General features: G+C 41.3%; 1 protein-coding gene across 1 annotated transcript; it reads left to right on the top strand.

The window, feature by feature from the left end:
• Nucleotides 1-3,303: 3,303 nt before the first annotated feature.
• LOC147333955 (uncharacterized) lies at nt 3,304-18,204 on the top strand. The gene is made up of 5 exons (XM_086285856.1): nt 3,304-3,358; nt 5,557-5,823; nt 13,938-14,015; nt 15,717-16,064; nt 16,296-18,204. The coding sequence occupies exons 1-5, from the start codon at nt 3,304-3,306 to the stop codon at nt 16,466-16,468; spliced, it is 921 nt and encodes a 306-aa protein (XP_086141982.1). The 3' UTR covers nt 16,469-18,204.
• The last annotated feature ends 4,661 nt before the right edge of the window (nt 18,205-22,865 follow it).

Genomic DNA, 22,865 nt, shown 5'->3' with positions numbered 1-22,865 from the left:
CCAGAAGTTGTAAAAGTTACTGATAAAGAGCGTTTATCTCAGAAAGCAGAAAGAAAAGAAATAAGTGTAAAGAGTGCAGCAAAATGTTTTAGTGTGAGCTGGTTCATCTGATCTGGTTGTGTAAAAGTCACTGCATGACACTGAGTTTTACTTCTGTCACGATTAGTGGAGCGGACTCAGGCGCAGACCACAAGTTTCTTCAAATCAAAAGTGAATTTATTTACAGTGTTCTCCACGGTGACACACACACACACACACACACACACACACACACACACACACACACACACAACGGTGTCTGGGAAAAAGGGTTCCAGGGTCCGGGAGTGAAAGGGGCAGGAGTCCAGGGAGGGGAGATTTCCATACAGCCCTCGCAACCACACACAGCTCCTCTTCTTTCCTCCATCACTCTTGCTCACGCTCAGTCACCGTGCACAGGGAAAACAGGTCCAGGGGAAATCTATACACAGACAGAGAAACAGTTAGTCTCCTGGTTCAGACACGAACAAACTTTGCAGAGTGCAGGACGACTGACGCTGACGGCTCAACGATCCAGCAACGAGTAGAGCAGACTCGCCATCTTAAGTAGGACTCCAATTCTCATAATCAGCGGCAGGTGTGCTGATCATCTCCAGGTGCGTGGGCCAGGAGCAGGAGCCCATACTGAGCTCCGCCCCGGCAGGAGAAAGAGAGAGTGGGAGAGGACGAGAGAGAAAGGGAGAGCAGAGGCGAGAGAGGAGAATAAACAAAACAAAGCGCCTGACTGCTGTCAGCTGGAGAGGTGCGGGGACCATGACAACTTCTGTGTTACTGACACTCATCTCTGACTCAGAGAAACGATTTCTCCCCTGTGATGTTCACACAGTGGTGAGTTACATGTGTGTGGAATTTTTCACGTTTTATAGAATTAAATTTCCTCTTACTTTCTTTTTTGTTAACCTGAGTCACTGATCATTTGCAGTATTACAGAGTCTGGCAGTCTTTGCATGATGTCCACGTCACTGTACGTTTCTAGCTGACTCTCAGGTGTGACAGGTGTGCCAGCAGGAAAGAGTAATAATAACCTGCATCCTGAGGTTTGTCATGCAGGATTAAAGGAGCCAGGCTTTGTTCACACAGCTAGGATTGTATTTTACACTGACCCTGGGTCAGTATAAGTATCATACAGTTCAAACGAAGCACTGAAACTTGCACATATTTATTACAGATGCACTAAAGAAAAACGGGATATTTACCGTCAATCTGTGGCTGCGATTAAACACTTTACTGGAAACTTTATTAACCAGTAACTTCATCAGTCATGACAGAAGCTAATATTTCTGAGCTAACATCGTTTAAACCAGTGGTTCCCAAACTTTGTTTTACAAGAAAAATTTCCACCCCCCCTTTGTGCGCATGAACACATCCTCCAACCACACACACCCATAATTTGCTCCATTGCATGTGGCTATTTTCACGCCACGCTGTGCGCCACGTTATTGTTGAGATGAATAGCAGAATGGCAGATAGAGACAAAATACTGTTAATCTTACCATCTTCAGGTTTTACACGCTTACATACACACACAGTTACTGTCCCTCCATTTAGAAAGGCAGAGGCGTCACGATGTGATTATTTTACTGTAGTTATTTTTTTTGATGTGTAATAATATTCAACATTACTATCAATGCATTTTCCAAAAATGCTTCTCTGTGCAAAATGGGTTTAAAAACATAAACAACTGTAGGATCCTGTTTGTCCGTGATTTAAACAGCCCAGCGCTGCTCCTGATGAAGGGAAAACCAATTCTGCAGGGAGACCTACCTCGGCACTTGTGCAGGTGATTTTTCTCTTACTTTCTTTTTTCTGTTATTTACTAAAGAATCTGTCAAAGAAATAATGAATTCTCCACACATGTTTGAAGGTTGCTGATACGTTCATCTAGCACAAACCTATTGCTGGAACGCCAAGACAATTCTACTACAATGGCAAAGACAAGACGCAAGTCACCAGAGCTCTTTGTGTTGCTCGTGCATGAGGGAGAGAACTGTGACGAGCATCGTTCTCTCTGTTAAGGAATATATTCTAAAATACTTCTTCAGCAAAGACTCAGAGAAGAGAAACACACAGAATTTCTTGCAAGCAAGGGCAGTCTCCGGACTGAGAGACTCGCGCCTGAGAAACTGCCCCGGTCTTTATTTTATACTTCATTGTGTGTGTGTGTGTGTGGGGGGGGGGGGGGGGGGGGGGGGTGTCAGAGTGTGGCCCCATAAGATCTTCGCTAAACCTGCTGGTCTCAAAGTCCAGCAGTTCATCAAACCAAAAGGCACTTAGACTAAAACAGACATAGCTACGTTAATCCTACCATAAAACAATAAGACAAGGTACGACCTCTCTCATGCTCCTAGGATGTGGGGTGAACACCCTAGAATGTTACATGCAGCATTCTACCATATGCAAACTTATATCACTAAAAGATTATACTGACTACTAAATACAATTTTCCATTGACACCCTCCAAGTAAGCAAATGAATGCTAACAGTCAAACATAGAAATTAACATTTGCAAAATCGTTCCAGCTTTGTGGTGCATCTCCTCCAGGTGTGTAAATCACACATGCAGAGTGGTTTGAGTTCCTCAGAGCTTCATAAATGTCTCTTCCAGTTGTTTCTATCACTGTCCATATGACCAGAGTCCAAATGTATGCAGACATGGGTATAACAAACACACCAGTTAGTTTTGCTGTTTGTCAATGTGGCTTTCAGTTATCTTCAAGGCTGCAGGCCTTTGTCAGCACTCCTGTTTTATGGCCTCTATCAACCCTCATCACCTCATTTCATGCATTCTTCCTGTGGGGGATACTTATGACTCCTCTATTGTCCTTTCGTCTCTGCAGAAAACCTTTTTTGGAAAGGGTATTGGATTCAATGATTTTACTGCTGTTGTAACCCCACCTGTTGAGTCACTTCAGCAGTCTTGTTCATGATGCAAATGACAACAACAATGACACAAAGGAAGACCCTCTTCAGAGTGTCAAAGCATGCATAGCACAGTGACACAGCATTAGGTGATGTTCATAGGAAACTGCTGTCAGTCATTCCCCGTCACCACCATAGCTTCTGCTTTCTGTTCACAGAATCATGATGCCATCCTTGAACTTCCTCTCTGCACTGTCGATTGGAGCTTGGAACGCTCCCCTCATCCTTCAGATCTCCATCTGTTGTCCACGATCTCCTCGTGATTACCTCTGGAAAGCCCCGTGGCACAGCTCTCCATCCAGTGCAGCTTTATGGTCATTGCTGTGGTTCCAGAATCTTCTCATGATGACCAGTAGGTCCCCAAACAGCATGACCTTTGACCTCAACCCCTGCCTGGGCTGTCAGCTATGGTCCCTACTTCTCGCTGGGTCTCTGAAGATTTCTCAGGAGATTCCACCCTTGGGATCATTTCTTCCAGCAATGCTCTGCTGCACCTGCATCTCCTCACTAGAGGAAAAACTTCTATTTGGAAAACATGTCAACCATCATCAAACCAAAATTTCCTTTCAGTTCAGTGAACTTCACTTATCAAAAAATATAATTATTTATTATTTATTAATTATATTATTCGTTTATCACATTTTCACTTTCACTTATTGACCATCAAAGTGTTTATTATCTTTACCCAAATAATTGGAGCAGAACTTAAAATCTATAAGCTGTAAAAACTTTATATTTGAAGACTGAAAGAGACCCAGGAAGTGGTCACAGGACGAGGGTGACAGACTGTCTGAAGCAGTTAGAACAAGACAAGGCTGTTGGACCAGGTGTGCTTGCTTTTGAAACTGTGTCTTAATTCCACCTGTTTCACATACAAGGGTCAGTTCTACAGGCAGGAACGTGGGTGTGCCGTGGGCTCCCCAGTTTCACCCATTGTGGGCAACTTGTATATGGAAGACGTGGGAAAGAGGGCTTTGCTATCCTACCCTGAAACACCACCAAGTCATTGGTTCAGGTATGTGGATGACACCTGGGTGAACACACAAACCTCCATCTCTGGTTTCTTTGACTGGAGGTTGTTGAGGATTTGATGCTTTCACAACACTGTGATGTCACTGGTGATGTCATCTTCTCCATCTGCTGAAATGAGTTAAAGTAAACACTTTTATGATTTAAGAATCTAAATGGACCAAATTATGATGACAGAATGGAAACAAAATACCACGATGAATAAGAATGAATATGTACAAACCTTCAAGTTTCCTGTGAACACATCGTCTCACCAGCAGAACCAGTAACACCAGTAGAACCACAACATAGACTACATATAAGTAAATCTTATAAGGCTTACATGATTTACTCATGAAAGTGGCCACTTTCTCATTACTGTCATATATTGTTTTAGTAAGTAATTCAAAGAACTGTTTAGACGGAGCCAAAGTTCAGTAGAGATAGTTGTGATTGGGAAAGCTCAGAGATATTAAAAGAAGCACTGAGGCTCCATCCCCACCAGAGATGTGACACGCCTCGTCCCTTCGCTAGAATCTGTAGCGAGGGATTGGTTCACCAGAGACCTCGCTCCTGGCTGCTGCCCAGCACACATTGCACCCTGAAGATTCTTGTTTGTTTGCAAAGAAAATTAATATCACTCTCTCTGTCCAAATGCTGTACGTCCACGATTTTAGCTACTTTGTTAGGCTACTTTACTTTTCTAAGGCTTAAGTAAATTCAGGAGTGATCCCCAACAATGTCAGAGTAAGAATCTGCTTAGATACGATATTACTAAGATTTTCAGGGCCGAGTACAATAACCTCAGTTTTATCTGAATTAAGAAGCAGAAAGTTAGCGGCCATCCAGGTCTTTATATCTTTAAGACATGTGTGTTATCTAGCTAACATGTAGTGAGTCGTTTAATCTTTAAATGACATTTGTAGAATTTGCCCACTTCCTCTCACCCACCAGTGAAAGGAGAGGAAAGGGAGAGAATCCTGTGCATACACAGAAATGAAGAGCTGGAAGAATTCAATTCAATTCAATTTTATTTATATAGCGCCAAATCATAACAAAAGTCGCCTCAAGGCGCTTCATAGATACAGAGAAAAACCCAACAATCATATGACCCCCTATGAGCAAGCACTTTGGCAACAGTGGGAAGGAAAAACTCCCTTTTAACAGGAAGAAACCTCCGGCAGAACCAGGCTCAGGGCAGAAAGTGGACCCTCGAACAAATGCTCATCCTCTGAAAAGGTCTGCAAATGTTTTCACTGTCAGTAGCAGTAGTTTCCACTGAACCAAATAATCCTAAAAATGTTTTTAAACCTTAAACCTATGAAGGCTGCAGGCCACAACGTGCTGGTCAGGCAACAAAGTTGTTCTTCATATTACTAAAATGTTGGAGCTTGTGCCTCTTCAGATGTTTGCTCTTCTTACTTGCAAATAGCCGAGGGGAAATGCCCGAAACCTCAGTCCTGATTCCACAGCTTTATTACATCAGCCTGGTAGAAAATAATTTTTCACTATCAAATCAGGCCACCAGGGGGCGGAGCGGTCCCAGAAGTTCAGTCGTGAGTGATATCTAACCTCTCTTCTTCCTCGCAGCTCGTCTGATCGTGAGTCCCAACAGCTCTGATTTCTCTGAGGGAGATGTTGTGACTGTAATCTGTGAGGAGGACCAAAGCTTTTCTGATTGGACTGTGAGGAGAAACACAAGCAAACTGCAGAGGGCTGAGTGTGGAGATGGGCGGGGACAACAGCAACGTGATCAATCATGTTCAATCAGTACGCTGGTGCCTCACGACACCGGAGTTTACTGGTGTGAGTCCAGTAATGGTGCCATCAGTAACCTGGTTAATATCACAGTCACTGGTAAGCTGATCACTCTCACTTTACTTCTTATTGCATCCACAAATTGAGCTGAACATGCAGGTACATAGATTCTGTGCTGTTCTTCACTGATCACCTACCTGACTGACAGAGTAATGAAGGACTTCCCTCCCTCGGTGCTTCTTAATGTGTGAGGATATTCTCCATTACTGAGTTAAGACTTCCTTATTTAGATCTAAGCTCTGGATTATCTTGCACGTCTCGTGGCTCCCAAATGTCTCTTAAGTTATTATCCTCTGTAGCCTCATACTTTAGCTTTACTTGGCAAATGTGAATGCTTTGTGTGCTGACAAACCCTTTTGCATGTAGTGTTTTTATGAAAAGCCTTATAATTGCCTAATTTTGTGTTTTTGTTCTGTTACAAAAGCAGGCATTCTTACTGTTTTTTAATATTTTACTCAAACCTTTAAGTTTAATTCAGCACAAAAAGCCCCACTGTAAACAAATCCACAGAACAGAACCAAACTCAGCAGCCAAACAGTTTGTCCTCAGTGCAGGTCGACATTCAGAAAAACCAGCTGCCTCAGCTTGGATGGGCTGATGTGGTTTCTCCTTAGTATCTGCCCAGTTTTTGAGAAGACCCTCCAAAGGAACAGATGTTGCCACAATGCACAGTCTCCCCTCCATCACCTTCAACAGGTAGGGAAAGACTGTGGCCTTGGCCTCCCACCAGCTCTGTGGGCCTTCTCCTTGTTGGATGAGGGGCTCCTCAAGATAACATTTCATCTCCATCATAACATCAGCTGTAGTATTTCTCTTTGCAGCATCTCCTGTAGCTCTTTCATCAAAGAGGCTCCACACAGCAGACGTCTGTGGCTCCTCCTTCACTTGGCCCTGTAATGGTGGAGCTGGGTGGGAGTGCACTTTGCTGCTGCAGTTATTCTCTGAAGTGCCTCATCAACAGCTCTGTTGTCACTGAATGCAAGCTTTTTAAATCTACCATCCAGTGATGCAGCTTCTGAGTGGACGGTGTTGAACTCCACACACAGAAACTTTTCACACTCACTGCTAATTTTGTTTTACAGTGAAGCCACTCTGCTCTGCTAGTCCCAATATCTTTCACCTGCAGCAGATGCTGCTTCGTTTGCAGCTGTCAGTCATATTTCTGTGTTTTTGTGTCGCACTCTCCTCCACACTGCTGTCTGTCATCTCACAGGTATGATGTGCGGAGCGATGCTGAACTTCCAATCCCAGCGTTTCATGTTGCAGGATCAATTCCCATATGAAAATATCAATATCTAATTTGATTACATTTGTTTTTCATCATAAATATGACAGACAAAAGTAAATTCGGCAATTAGCGGGATGCTCTGCAATACCCTGTTAACAGGAACTACACTCACCACCTCTCATTCATGTGCGTGTTACGGCTCTGCAAGAGTGTGAGCCAATGAGAAACCAGAGGCACAAAACTTTAGACCACAAAACACACAATCTGATGTTGGTTTGTAAAGATGTTGCTGATGAGACTTTGTAGAAAGCAGCTGGTCTGAGTCATGTGATCAGAGTGCAGCAGATAATGTCTGACAGCAGTTTGAAGAGCAAATGGATTCTGTTCTGTTCTTCATCATCACCTACCTGACACCTCACAGCTGTTTCTCACCTGCAGGTCACACAGGAGGATCTGTTGGACTGAAGGTCAGCCTGTCAGTTCCTGCTGTGCTTCTTGTTGCTGCTGTTTTCTTGATGTAGAGAAAACAAAAACAACAAAGAATCAGGATCCAGCCTCATGTTGAGCTGCAGCAAAATAAAATGTCTGAATCTTTTTAAATCAGCACTCTTAGTCTCCCGCTGGTGGTTTCAGCGTTGTCAGTGAACCTGGGGAACATGAGATGATGCTGGTAACAGAAATCAAAGGGAGTGAACAGCAGACAGGGATCAGCTGGAGGTTTAATACACGTCCTGAATTTGGTTTAGTTTGAAGTTTCTGTAAAATAAAACCAAACGTTGTGATTTGTCTCTTTATAAATAAAGTTGAATTGAATTTCTCTCTGAGCTCCTGCTTCTGTTGTCTGTCAGTGATTTTATCAGTTGGACATCAAGTAAAACTTGATAAAACAGTGTCTGTAAATCCACGGGTGAAAATAATACATGTAACATTCACACAAGTCCACGAGTGATTGAATGAAATGTGATCATGGAAAAATAAATTCAAAACTATTCAAGACTTTTACCATTAACTGTCATTCTATTATGAAGTAACAGGAAGGTAATAACACTATAATATAATAATAATAAAGAAAATTAAAAAATATGGTATAACAGAGCTCACTGCCTAACACTGTCGATAGCAGCATTTCTTTTTAACCTTATTTCATTTAAGGCTCAGACGATCATCTGTTTCCACTTAAAGTAGTCTAGCTCTGATATCACTTTAGCCTCTGGATGGAGGATTTGCTATGTTAACTTATAGATAATAAACTCAACGTATTACAGACCAAAACCAAACACGTCCGTAGTATAAGACTGGATTTAACTCCCTTCATACCTGTCTCGACACAACAGTCAGGTCAGTCCCTTCCCTTTTAAGAAATCCACCTTAAATGTATTTTAAATGTAAGTGATGCAAAATGAATTTAATATTTTATCTTCAGTTTGTCAGGTAGCATCAGGTCAGATGGATGATGTTGGGTGAGATGGAGCAGACAGAGATGTCATCACAGCTGAGAGGAAGCAAAAGCCTCAACATCCAGGCTTAAAAGTGATGTAGGGAGCTAAAGCTAAAGCTCTGCTTTCTTTGTGTGCCTGTGCTAACAGCAACTAATGAGAAATGTGATGACAATTGTCCAGCTTTGTCCTTTTATATTCTACCAAATGTGAAGTGAACCTGTGGTTATACAGTAACGATAAGAGCATCTTTATTAGTCCCACATGTGGGAAATTTCAACAGTGCCTTGATTTTGTTGGTCTTGAACTTTTACACTTTTGTTATCTTACTTTCAAGATTAGGCTTAAAACTTTCCTTTTTGCTAAAGCATATAGTTAGGGCTGGACCAGGTGACCCTGAATCCTCCCTTAGTTATGCTGCAGTAGACGTAGGCTGCCGGGGATTCCCATGATGCATTGAGTTTTTCCTTTCCTTTCCTTTATGGTTATGTAAGTTCCAGCTGGAAGGTGATCATCGGTTGGAGATTGAATGGGGACGACTACAAGACTGGTTGTCCCTACCTATGCCCCATTTCCAATCAGGCTGTGCTTACTTGTGTGATGAAGTTTCTGCATCTAGAAGAGCTAAATTAGTTTTTTGTAGAAATTATTATTATTGTAATTAATTATACATTTTTGTAGCTGTAGGAGTGGGAAGCCTTTTACGTCATTTTTGTTTCCTTTCTACAAGGCTTTGTTTGTTGTGTTAGATGTGTCCCTCTGATGTTCCTCTAAAGACAAATAAAACATTTTGTTTTGGTGAAACTGTAAAACTTGCTGTGGCATTGGTGCTTGAATGGGGAAGTCATTTTTTGTGTTGCATACATCTCTGGGCAGATATTTGGGCAGTAATTTTGAACACCATGTAAAAATGTCAGTGGACATAATGCAAAACCCAATGCTTCAAATCACAGCATCTAAAACCAAAATTGTGCCAAAGATGCCTCATTTCTGTTCAATAGGATAAAACAATGCTAGCTATGTTATAGACACAGTAACCCAAGGAAAGCAGTAAGTACACTGACTGACATTGTTACTATGACAACAACATGCTGACATTTGGACAAAAAAAAACCTTGGAGTAATTATTGAGAAAAACATTCAATTTAAATAAAGTTTTAAAAAACACATGACCAAAAATGTAACTAAAACACATCCTCTGGATGTTTCCAGAATATTTTAAATAAATAAATAATTTAAGGAACAACAACAAAAGAAGATCTATAATCAGCATTTATCTCTTCTGTTTTATTTGATGGTGGGGAAATCATAATCATAAAGAGGCTTCTGATTAGAATTTATTTGTTATAAATGTGATTTATATAAACTTTCATTTAGTACGGTGTGTTGATTATATGTAATATATTTTACTTATTATTTATTTATATTCAGTTTTTATTCCTGAGGATTTTTTTCTTTTTTTTATAAAAACTAAAATCAGGACAGAATAATTATTTTGCTGTCTTATTTTATGAATCATTTCGATGTAAGCAGCTATCTTTTGAATATGTGGCTTTACAGCTGAAGGCCCCATCCAAAGTTGTGTTTCTTAATGTTTCCAGGCCTCCCAAATACTGCACAGACTTTTTTTAATGACCTCAGTGAACTGCTGTCTGTGATCTGTGTTGATTTCGACTGTGTAATTATTGTTGGGGATTTTAACATCCATGTGGACAACCCTCAGGACAAAGGGACTAAAGACCTGAGTAACACTCTGGGCAACTTTGGGCTGACTCAGCATGTAACAGAGGCCACACATAATAGAGGACACACTCTTGACCTACTGATCTCCAAGGGCCTGAGCATTTCAAAGGTTACTGTGTCTGATGTGGGCGTGTCTGATCATTACTGTGTTTTCTTTGAAAGTAAAATCTCAGCCCACATAAATATATCAACAGCCGTGATCACAAAACGGTGTATAACTGAACACAGTAGTGAGATCTTTAACCAGGTCTTCCCATTAACACCTGACCTGTCCAGAGGTTCAGTCAATGAGCTCGTCAATAGCTTCAATGCTAACATGTTAAATGTAATGGACACTATTGCTCCCATTAAGGTGAAGGTTATCTCTGGAAGGAAAAAGTCTCCATGGAGAAACTCCACACTGGTGAAAAATGAAAAAAGAGAGTGTAGGAAAGCTGAGCTTGAACTTCATTCGACCATGGCCTGCAATGACTTTGCCAAATTCTTCACAGAAAAAATCCAAAAGATTAGACAAGCAATTGGTACATCAACAGCAGATCCAGGATATGTACTGTGTCCACCGAAAAACTGTTTAAACACCATGAAACAGTTTCACCCGATTAACAGCAAAGACCTGGAGGACATCTTAGGTAAACTGAACTCCTCCTCCTGCTGTTTAGATGTCCTGCCAACAAGTTTTTTCAAAAAGGTCTCAAAGACTTTGGAGTCAGACCTGTTACAGATCGTCAACTTTTCCTTAATGTCAGGTGTGTTTCCGGAACCACTAAAAACTGCTGTAATAAAACCTATACTGAAAAAGGACAATCTTGACAAGACACAAATGAAAAACTACAGGCCGATCTCAAATCTCCCATTTGTAAGTGAGATCATTGAAAAAGCAGTTTCTCAACAGCTCAATTACTTCTTAAAACAGAATAACTGCTACGATGCCTTCCAGTCAGGTTTTAGACAGAACCACAGCACTGAAACCGCTCTGACCAAAGTGTTTAATGACATATGTCTGAATACAGACAGTGGAACAATGTCAGTCTTAGTTTTACTGGATCTCAGTGCAGCATTTGATACAGTTGACCACAGCATATTACTCAAACGACTGGAGAACTGGCCAGGTCTTTCAGGAACTGTACTAAACTGGTTCAAAACATACTTAGAAAACAGAAAATACTTTGTATCAATAGGTAACTTCACATCTGAGCAGACAAGTATCACATGTGGAGTTCCCCAAGGTTCCATCTTGGGACCCCTTCTGTTTAACATCTACATGCTCCCACTGGCACAGATTATAAAGAACAACAAAATAAAGTACCACAGCTATGCAGATGACACACAAATATATATCACAATGTCACCAGGAGACCGAGGCCCTGTACAGGCTCTTGGTAAATGCATTGAGGAAATTAATGACTGGTTGTGCCACAATTTTCTCCAGCTAAACAAAAACAAAACTGAAGTAATAGTCTTTGGTGCCAAAGAAAAACGATTACAGGTCACCAGAGAACTTCAATCTATACACCTAAAAACCACAAACCAGGCGAGAAATTTGGGTGTAGTGATGGATGCAGACCTAAACTTAGAAAAACACATTAAGACAATAACAAAGTCAGCTTACTATCACCTCAAGAATATATCAAGGATAAAAGATCTGATGTCTCAACAGGACCTGGAAAAACTAGTCCATGCATTCATCTTTAGTAGGCTTGATTACTGTAACAGCATCTTTACAGGTCTACCTAAAAAATCAGTCAGACAACTACAGCTCATTCAGAACTCTGCTGCTCGAGTCCTCACTAAGACCAAAAAAGTGGACCACATCAGTCCAGCTCTGAGGTCTTTACACTGGCTGCCTGTCCGTCAGAGGATAGACTTTAAAGTTCTGATGCTGGTCTATAAAGCTCTGAATGGTTTAGGACCAAAATACATCAGTGACCTCCTGACCCAGTATGAACCTTCCAGATCCCTCAGGTCATCTGGATCCGGTCTTTTATCAGTTCCCAGAGTCAGAACCAGACACGGAGAAGCTGCATTCAGCTTTTATGCTCCTTATATCTGGAACAAACTCCCAGAAAGCCTCAGATCAGCTGAAGCACTCAGTTTATTTAAATCCAGGTTGAAGACTCACCTGTTCTCAGCTGCATTTGAATAAAGCACCAAATCCACACTTTTAAGCTTAAATTTCAAAACTAACATTTTAACTACTGATTTTATCTATTGTTCTGATTTTATCTACAGTTTTTTTAAATCATGCTTTTTATTGTTTTTGTTTTTTAATGTCTCTGTAAAGCACTTTGAATCACCTTGTTGTTGAATTGTGCTATATAAATGAACTTATATAAATAAACTTGCCTTGCTGCTTTCAGCCACATTTACAAAAACGCTCCTCCTGTTCTGATTTTTCTGATTATAATCTGAAAGAAAGTGCTGAACTCCTCTGAGCTGTTACAGGAACAGATGTTGGCAGATGTGTCAGTGACAGAGTTACAGTTAGAGAGGTCAGTGAGCAGGATTTCTATCAGGATTCGTGTCAGAGTTATTATAATGGTGTCTGTTGGTTCACACTCACGGCTGCTTTGGACTGATTCCAGCTCAAAGAGCATCAACATGTTTTCATGTTTCCATCATGATGAGGAGCAGAAACTCTGAGGATTCTCCTGAACTGACTACAGTAAGTCATCCACAGCTTCTGCTTTATATTCTACATATTATTCAGTAAATAATAGATAATTACTGATAATTAGACACTTTCAAAGGGAGAAAAGTAAAAAAAAAAAATCTGTAGTTAAGAAGTACAGATACTCAAGCTGTACAAATACTCCGGTAATAGCTGAAGTACTCATTAAACTTCTTTACTGAAGTAAAAATGAAAACTATAGGCTCTGAAAAGTACTCAGGTCCTACCGTAGTACTCAGTAAAAGGTAGTCTGGGGTTAAAGTGGATGTGGCAGGTAGAGGAACTCTACGACTGAGTGCAGCAGGGATAAAGAAATAAGTCGGAATCATTTGTTTTGTGAGCTCCAGCTGTTTCCAGGCTGTGATCAGCTGATCTACAAGCAGACGTGAGCCATCAGCGCTCGTGTAACACAGTACAGTACAGAGCTGTCAGAATGAATCACCCAAGTTTAGTCTCACACTCTTTATCCAGGTTGTTGGCAATTATTAATTAATCGCCCTTCAGTGTCACACCAACACAGTGTCAACACAGCAAAGTGAATGTGCCACACACTCCATGTGTCATCTACTCATCACCATCTGAAACTATAACCTTCATGGGCCAATCACAGAGGACGAGACAGACGAAGTAAAACTAGACACAGGAAGTAGGACTCACTGGTTCTCCATAAAGAACAGAGATTTTCAGTTTTTTAGGTAAAACGTTTCAGTTTTCTTGGTTAACGTTTGGTTAACATCAACCCACAAAAATATTTGAACAGAAACTACAAAAACGAGTGAAACTAAATTTAAAATATAATTTCATTTTCAGTGGATGTTAACCATGAAAAGCCTGAAAGATCATTGGTAGAAAATTCAAATTATATTGGTCGAACATATCAGACTTTCAAAGCATCTTCAAAGTGTTGAGTTTAAACGAGCAGCTGAACAACAGATCAGCTCTAACCCTCAGTGACATTCAGATTTATTTAAACCTTTAATCTGATCGGATGTGTTCAGGTTTAAACTCAGGTTCAGTTATTCAGTGAAAACACCAACAGACTCAGACATTTAGAACAAACTAAGAGTCAGATGAGCAGAAACAGAGAACACGGACATGTCTGCTGTAACTGCGTCGCTCTGCTCCACGCTGATGTTTGTCCTGTTCGTCTCTGCAGGTGAGATTTAACTCTGAGATAAAACAGGAAGTTTTGGCTGCACAGTAAAAATATTTCCCTGAGACTTATTTTCATATTATTTCAGTTTTTCTGTTTGTGACGATGAAACAAGAATCAAACTGCCGTCAGAAACAAAACGTTCTTCTGCTTCAAAGACTGAAACACAAACTGTTCCTACATGACGACACATGAGAGGTTCTGATTTTGTTCTGTGGAGATCGTTCAACAACTGAACACTAAAACTTTTCTACTTCGCCTCGTTTGTTGTGACGCACTTATTTCTGCGCATCCTCAGTCCAACCTACCAAACGTCACTCTAACGCCACGTCCTCACGAGACACGGAAGAGTTTGAACCGCAGCTTTAACTTTATTTAAACCTTAAATGTAATCTGATGTGTTCAGGTTTAAACTCAGGTTCAGTTGTTCAGTGAAAATACCAACAGACTCAGACATTTAGGACAAACTAAGAGTCAGATCAGCAGAAACAGAGAACACGGACATGTCTGCTGTAACTGCGTCACTCTGCTCCACGCTGATGTTTGTCCTGTTCGTCTCTGCAGGTGAGATTTAACTGATAGAAACTAAACTGAGTTTATTTCTGAGATAAAGAGTCTCAGTCTGGTTTACATGCTGATTATATTTCTCTAAGAAGTAGTTTATTACTCATTCAGTGTTGCGATCGACACAAAGCTGGGTGGAGTCTGTGTGTTGGTGCAGTTTGCAGCACAGACACAAAGAAGTGTAATGTGTGTGTCAGTGTGATGTGTTGTAGTGTCAGGAGTCAGGATGCAGCTACAAAGCTTCTTGTTCAGTGTATACAAACAGCTGTAGCTCCATAAAGGCAGCATGCAGAGACTCACAGTGTCTTATAATGAGAGGCTGCTTTCTCTCACACATGTTGTTCACTTATTATCAGCACATGTTGTTGTTTGTGGAACAGAGTTATTGTAGTTTTTTCTCATTAGTTTGAGTTTTTATTCCATTTGGACTTTTTGTGTTTAGTTCAGTTTAGTTTCCAGATGATTTTCTTCTTTTTCAGGTTTGATTATTTATTGCTTGAAGAGTTTTAATAGTTTTATTCTTTTTTCATTCTTACTGTTTGGAGGTTTGTGTCAGAGGCCAGATTCAGGAGCATCAGTACAGCTGTTACAATAAAAAGCAGTGACTCAGTCTGACAGACATCCAGAGTCTCAATGAACTCGTCCATCAACAACATTTTATCAAACTAACAGATTCTAAAACCAAAGATTTGTTTTTCAGATGATGTTTTTCATCCGTCTCAGTCTTTGCTCATGAACTTTGTCTCCAAACGTCTCAGCCTGAGCTTCCCTCTGATGAACTCGTTCATAATCTCCTCCATTCTGCTCTCAATGAAAATCTGAACATGTTCAGCTCGGCCTCCTGTCTTTGTGTCAGAGTCTCCAAAGCAAACATGACAGCAGCTCACTGCCATCTTCAAACCTTCCCTTTCACTCTTGCTGCTGTCCTTCTGTCACAAATCAGCCCTGATGAAGATGCTCGGGATCAGGTGAGGAGGAGGAGAAGACTCGCTGTGGTGACGCCTGAAGGGACACAAGAAGAAACACAATCAAAGATCATCATCTAATAACAGAAGACAATCTTTTATTGTGTGTTTCTGATTGGCTGCTGTAGAAGTGAACAATTGTACTTTGACCTTTAACCTCTCTGCTCTGTGTTGTTTCCTCTTTCAGACCAGAAAACCATCACAGCTGAGTCTGGACAGGACGTCACTCTGACATGTCGAGCTGCAAACAACAACATCATTATTTTAGAGTGGAGCAGAGCTGACCTGAGAGATGAATATGTGCTTGTGTTCCGGGACGGTCACTTTGTTCCAGCCAACCAGCATCCATCTTTTAAGAACCGGGTGGATCTGCAGGACAGACAGATGAAGGATGGAGACGTGTCTTTGATTCTGAAGGATGTGAACACTGCTGATAGTGGAACATATGAGTGTCGTGTCTTCATGGAAGAAACACGCTCATGGAAGTTCATCAGCAGCATCCACCTTCATGTTGTTCCTCCAGGTGAGTGAGTAGAGTTGAGTGTGTGTGTGATCAGAGGTGAAGCTGCTTCCTGGTTGTTGATGTTTGTTTCTAAAGATGTTGTTGATGAGACTTTGTAGAAAGCAGCTGGTCTGAGTGATGTGATCAGAGTGCAGTAGATAATGTCTGACAGCAGTTTGAAGAGCAAATGGATTCTGTTCTGTTCTTCACTCATCACCTACCTGACACCTCACAGCTGTTTCTCACCTGCAGGTCAGACAGGAGGACAAGAGAAGGATGAAGACAAAGAGAAGGAGGATGGATCTGTTGGACTGATTGTTGGTCTGTCAGTTTCTGCTCTGCTTCTTGTTGCTGTTGTTGGTTTTTTGATCTACAGAAAACATAAACAACAGCAGAGAGTGGAAACAAACCAGCCTCCTGTTTAAGTGCAGCAGGTTTAAAATGTCTCAGAGGTTTTTCCAGCTTTGAGTCTGCCGCTGCTGTTCAGAGTTCTGGGTGTTGTCAGTGTTTAAAATCCTGCAGAAACAGATGAACTGAGCACAGACAGCAGGCCCACAGCACTGTAGGTTTATTTCAGTTTTATCTTTAATGGCTGCTTCTGTTTTTGCTGACAGCTCATCTCAGTGGACGAGTTTCATCTTTAAAAACAGTCTTTACATTTCATAGTAACTGGAACATCCAGAGGGCTGTGACTACAAATCAACTTCAACACAGTCAGGCTTTCTTTGTGTTAGCTGGCTCAACTAAACCTGAAACTGCAGTCAGAGACAGCAGGTATCACCTTGGTGATTATCACCTTTCTCTGCTTCAGGCTCTGAGCACGCTCAGATGAAAAGGAGCGTTTCATGTATCATGTGACTTTTCTTCTACACAAAATGGTCCCTGTGAGCGCCACCCAGTCCAATCAGAGACGTTACTCACTGATAACTTCACTAATGTCTCCACTACATGAATACAGGTACATTGTAACAGTGTGATGTGCAGTTTAGCTTCACTCAGTGGCTTCAGCAAGTTACAGTTTAACAAGCTGCACATATGAAACATTTCCTCCAGCAGAGAATCGACATCACAGTGAAAACGTGGCTCTAACAGCTGATTTAAAAACAAAACTCTGAACATGAAATGCTCCTGACCAGGTGATCTTTCACCATCAGTTACCATGGTGATTTAGCCTCTTTCTGACACAGAAAGCTCTGACTTTGAGTGTGACACAGCTCACTGAGACATTTTGTTGTGCACGCCTACTTTTAACTCTTCAAACAAATGAAATCAACACTTGAACATTTTTCACTTTGATGGTTTTGTTTCCACTGACTGTAGTTACATCATTTTGAGCTCAGATGACATATTTATGAAGTTTTTCACACCTGAATCTTTCAATCATCAAGATCTGGTTTCAGTTTTCTCTTTATCTTTGTGAGCTGTGTGTGTTGTTTACCCTCAGTATCCATGAACAGTGTTACAGACCTGGGATCAGTGTTTTTGTTTATAAGATCAAATATGACCTCATTATGTGAGTGTGAGCTGTGGACCACAAAACCTCAACAACACTAATCCTCGATCAGCTGTTTCACTAAAATTACATCCAAGTATGAACTCATCCCATCGTTCATGCATCAATTTGTAGCTGACAGATGGTTATGCACATCCCTGGTTGCCTAGGTAACCCTCTAACCTTAGATAACGCTATTGTTGTCACTCAGCAGTATGATTTAATGTAGTTGTTTCAATAGATCTCAAAGATAAGAAAAGTTCACCTCGGTACTCGCTGACTTCACATCAGTGATCAGTTATTGCGTTTAAAAAGTGTAGCTACTCGTCTTTGACCTTGTATGTATGTGTGTTTATGCTCTGATTGTATTTTCCTGCTGCTCACACAGCATTAGAAAAGCCTGAAAACTCAGTGTTCACAGAGTCTGTAAGCCCCAAATGTTTGTATGAAGGACAGAGAACAAACAACAAAGGTCAGTGTGAGAGTGTCTCTGTATTTGAACAATAAACTCTTACTTTGGTTTAAATTATTTATTCTTTCATTTGTGTTGTTGGCAGAGAAGCTACATCATGTGAACTTCATCATATTGTCACATGTCATCACAGATTCAAAAGATGTAATATTTGTGTGTTTGTTATTAACAATCGTGCCCCCAGACGCCAAAACAGTGCCAGCAAACTGAAACTGAAAAAAAAACTGTAAGCAAAAAAGAAAAAAAAGATGTAAGTGTGAAAACTTTTTTCTTGTCTTAATGTCAATATTTATTTTTCAGTTTCATTTTAAGGTGGCATCGTTTTAACCCCAACAAAACAAAACAAAAATGACAGAAAGTCCATTGAAATCTGAAAAATATTCATTTTCTGTGCATGAACAAAAACTATACTTTTTACAAGACAGGAAAACTAACAGTAGCTTTAAATTTTTTATAGTGTATCCTCATCCTCAGTATTGGAAACACGTCAAACTGCATTTCCTATAAAATCAAATCAAATCATAATGATCGTGGAAATTTCTTGATCTAAATTCTCTTCTAGATTGAGTGGCAAAAACAAGAAGAGCTGCTGTTTGTGTTTGTGCAAGTGCAAGAAATACATATAGCACGCCCTCCATCCTTCTGCTAATGTTTAATGTACTGAAATTAATTCTAATTAATGAAATTAATGTCTAATTAAATTCAAAGAACTGAAGATAAACAGGCCACAGAAAGCACTTTGTCACCTCTGCTGTGATGTTAACTGTCGTGGTGCCTCAGACCTCGTCGTGTGATCTGACATTTACTGTTTGATTTTGTCTGTTTTCAGGCTCTAACTTTACAGGAAGAAACTGTAAAATAATCAAATTATTCATCATTGTGAAAACTTCATCATGAAGCATTTGTGATGAGCTACATTCCTCTGAACCTTCAGTTTGGTTATTTATTTATTTATTTTCCATCCTTGTTCTTAATGCTTTCACCATCACAGCACTATGAACTGTGGGTAATCCCTTCAGGTCCACAGAGATGAGGACTCGTGAAAATGTGCATAAGGACTCAAAGTGTCTGCAGAGAGCCGTCATGCACTTGATAACATGAAATCAGGACGGCCCTGAGCCCTCAGAGGCCGACACAAAGCTGACTGTTTATCTGCACGTCTCAAACACACCTCCATTTGTCTGCAGGCTGAGTGATCTGACTGAGCTCAGCCTCCATTTTCTACAGGGAGACGCTCAGAGAGGCTTTCACTTTCATTTCACAGGAACAGCTTTGCTTCTGTTTTACATGCAGGTGCTGCACAGAACACACCCTGTTCAACCCGTTTGTGTGACTGACTGCAGCTCAGACTAAAGGCTGGATCAGCCTGTTCAACAGCTCAGCAGTTTGTAGTTTGTTTTCATTTTGCCCCGCCTCTGTCAGTGCGCCCCAGGGCCGCTGTGGTTACAATGTATGTACAGTGGGGCAAAAAAGTATTTAGTCAGCCACTGATTGTGCAAGTTCCCCCACCTAAAATGATGACAGAGGTCAGTAATTTGCACCAGAGGTACACTTCAACTGTGAGAGACAGAATGTGAAAAAAAAAATCCATGAATCCACATGGTAGGATTTGTAAAGAATTTATTCGTAAATCAGGGTGGAAAATAAGTATTTGGTCAATAACAAAAATATAACTCAATACTTTGTAACATAACCTTTGTTGGCAATAACAGAGGTCAAACGTTTACTATAGGTCTTTACCAGGTTTGCACACACAGTAGCTGGTATTTTGGCCCATTCCTCCATGCAGATCTTCTCGAGAGCAGTGATGTTTTGGGGCTGTCGCCGAGCAACACGGACTTTCAACTCCCGCCACAGATTTTCTATGGGGTTGAGGTCTGGAGACTGGCTAGGCCACTCCAGGACTTTCAAATGCTTCTTACGGAGCCACTCCTTTGTTGCCCGGGCGGTGTGTTTTGGATCATTGTCATTGAAGGAAAAAATGTCCATCCCGGTTTTCCCTCCAAGGCACGAGCGATAAGCAGAGTTCTGTCCTTTCCTTCTAAGATTCCTAATTATTTAAAGTAACACTCAGGTATGCCATTCAGCGTGTTAGTACGAGCTCGGGAGCAGCTTGGGAGAACAAGAAAACAGAGACTGCTTTAGGTTGCCTTCCCAATCGACTCAAAGGTTTATTTGATACACAGCAGTTTATATAGAGGAAAAAAGGTTCGTGTGTCAGCTTTCCCAGTTCAAACCGGTACAGACTAAATAAGGAAACGTCTTCCTGCCTTCTGAGCAAAGTATCCCTTGTGTAGTTTATCAGTTCAGCTATAATTTATGATCATCCCAGCAAAATACACTCCTAGACATAAAATACAGAGTTCTTTCATTAGTGAATTCTGAAACGAACCACCTAGCCTTTAACGAGCCTTTTCCAGGAGATAAAGAAAAAGGGAGGATGGGAGTAAGGAAGTGGTCTCATCTCTGTGGTGTTTTCGACCTTCTGGTACCAGCTTGTGAGTCTTACACATTAATTCTTGGGTCACAGAGAAAGAGAAAAACAACTATTAAATGGGCCTTATTGAGTAACTCTTTTCTGTATAATATCACAATAAAACAATATCCTGTAAATGCTACTATGGTATCAAAATATCACAACAGTCATGTTGGAAGACCCAGCCTCGTTTCATCTTCAAAGTTCTCACTGATGGAAGGAGGTTTTGGCTCAAAATCTCACGATACATGGCCCCATTCATTCTGTCCTTAACACGGATCAGTCGTCCTGTCCCCTTGGCAGAAAAACAGCCCCATAGCATGATGTTTCCACCCCCATGCTTCACAGTAGGTATGGTGTTCTTGGGATGCAACTCAGTATTTGTCACGGGGTGGAAAGGGACAAGTTATTTAAGTTTTGCATGTTTTGTTGTATTTTACCTTTTTAATATTTTAATATGAAGTGTATTTACTTAGTTTTTATATTGCATGTATTGGTCATGTTTTGTGCAGTGGTTATGTTGTTGCATGTTTTCGTTATACTGTCAGATTGTCCTGGAAAGACTCCGCCCCTACCTGATAGTAAACTGATCACACCTGCGAGAGATCCCAGAGAGGCCAATAAGAGGGCCTGACAGACCACAGGAAGGAGTTCGACCGAGAGGCAAGAGAGGACTGAAGCATGAAGGCAGCCATGAGTGTCACGGGAACCGACGAGAGCCTGGAGTGACACGGAGGCTTAGGAGATGGGGCCTGAGAGACGTGAGGCTTTAAGATAATTTACAGAGTGACATATAAGGCGGCTAGAGTTGGCTAATGGAGGACCAGCGCGCAGAGGCACCAGTGCGCACAGGGCACCAGCGCAGAGAGTGACAGTACCAGCGGGGAGAGCGGAGACAGCACCAGCGGAAGGCACGGGACGGCTGTGTGGCTTTGCAGTTTTAAAGAAGCGGCGGGCGGAGTTGAGAGCTCTGCCCACCCGGGGTAAGTCTTTGACTTATCCCCTTTTATTGAATAAAAACTGCCGGAAGAATAGTGACTGCCGCTCCTCCCTTTCTCTAGCATATCAAGACGCTAATGCGGAAAGGAAGGAGAGGACTCCGCTGGGTTTCCCTTTTACTTCGCTGGATTTCTTAACTCCCTGGGACTTTTATGCTGTGGTGGATCCCACTGGACTTTTAATGTTGTGTTTTATTGATTTTTATTGTGTTATCCCTTGGCCAAGGTTGTTTTAATTTATCTTACACTTTTAACTATTTAAATATAATAAATTATATTTTAATTCTACAGTTTTTTAATCTTGTGCTTTCCCTTGGCGGCTCCACGGCTCTGTCCGTTTGGAGGAAGGTTTCCTTCCTTTAAAAAACGACACTGTGGAAATAAAATCAGCCTTTCCGCTCCGTTACATATTCTTCGTCCTCCAAACACGACGAGTTGAGTTTATACCAAAAAGTTCTACTTTGGTTTCATCTGACCACATGACATTCTCCCAATCCTCTGCTGTATCATCCATGTGCTCTCTGGCAAACTTCAGACGGGCCTGGACATGCACTGGCTTCAGCAGCGGAACACGTCTGGCACTGCGGGATTTGATTCCCTGCCGTTGTAGTGTGTTACTGATGGTGACCTTTGTTACTTTGGTCCCAGCTCTCTGCAGGTCATTCACCAGGTCCCCCCGTGTGGTTCTGGGATCTTTGCTCACCGTTCTCATGATCATTTTGACCCACGGGATGAGATCTTGCGTGGAGCCCCAGATCGAGGGAGATTATCAGTGGTCTTGTATGTCTTCCATTTTCTGATGATCGCTCCCACAGTTGATTTTTTCACACCAAGCTGCTTGCCTATTGTAGATTCACTCTTCCCAGTCTGGTGCAGGTCTACAATACTTTTCCTGGTGTCCTTCGAAAGCTCTTTGGTCTTGGCCATGGCGGAGTTTGGAGTCTGACTGTTTGAGGCTGTGGACAGGTGTCTTTTATACAGATGAGTTCAAACAGGTGCCATTCATACAGGTAACGAGTGGGGAACAGAAAAGCTTCTTACAGAAGACGTTACAGGTCTGTGAGAGCCAGAGATTTTCCTTGTTTGAGGTGACCAAATACTTATTTTCCACCCTGATTTACGAATAAATTCTTTACAAATCCTACCATGTGAATTCATGGATTTTTTTTTTTTTCACATTCTGTCTCTCACAGTTGAAGTGTATCTCTGGTGCAAATTACTGACCTCTGTCATCATTTTAAGTGGGGGAACTTGCACAATCGGTGGCTGACTAAATACTTTTTTGCCCCACTGTATAACATGCTGTGCTTCTGTCGGTGCTGTGCTATTGGACAGAAGTCCCTAATGTAAAGGTCTCCGAGGTCACTGCAGACTGTGCATCATC

This window comes from Aulonocara sp. 'chitande type north' Nkhata Bay, linkage group LG3, assembly GCF_057382095.1.
Source record: "Aulonocara sp. 'chitande type north' Nkhata Bay isolate Kocher_YH1m ecotype deep benthic linkage group LG3, A_spYH_male_GT1.1, whole genome shotgun sequence".
Classification (NCBI taxonomy): domain Eukaryota; kingdom Metazoa; phylum Chordata; class Actinopteri; order Cichliformes; family Cichlidae; genus Aulonocara; species Aulonocara sp. 'chitande type north' Nkhata Bay.
This window is presented reverse-complemented; position numbering and strand designations above follow the sequence as displayed.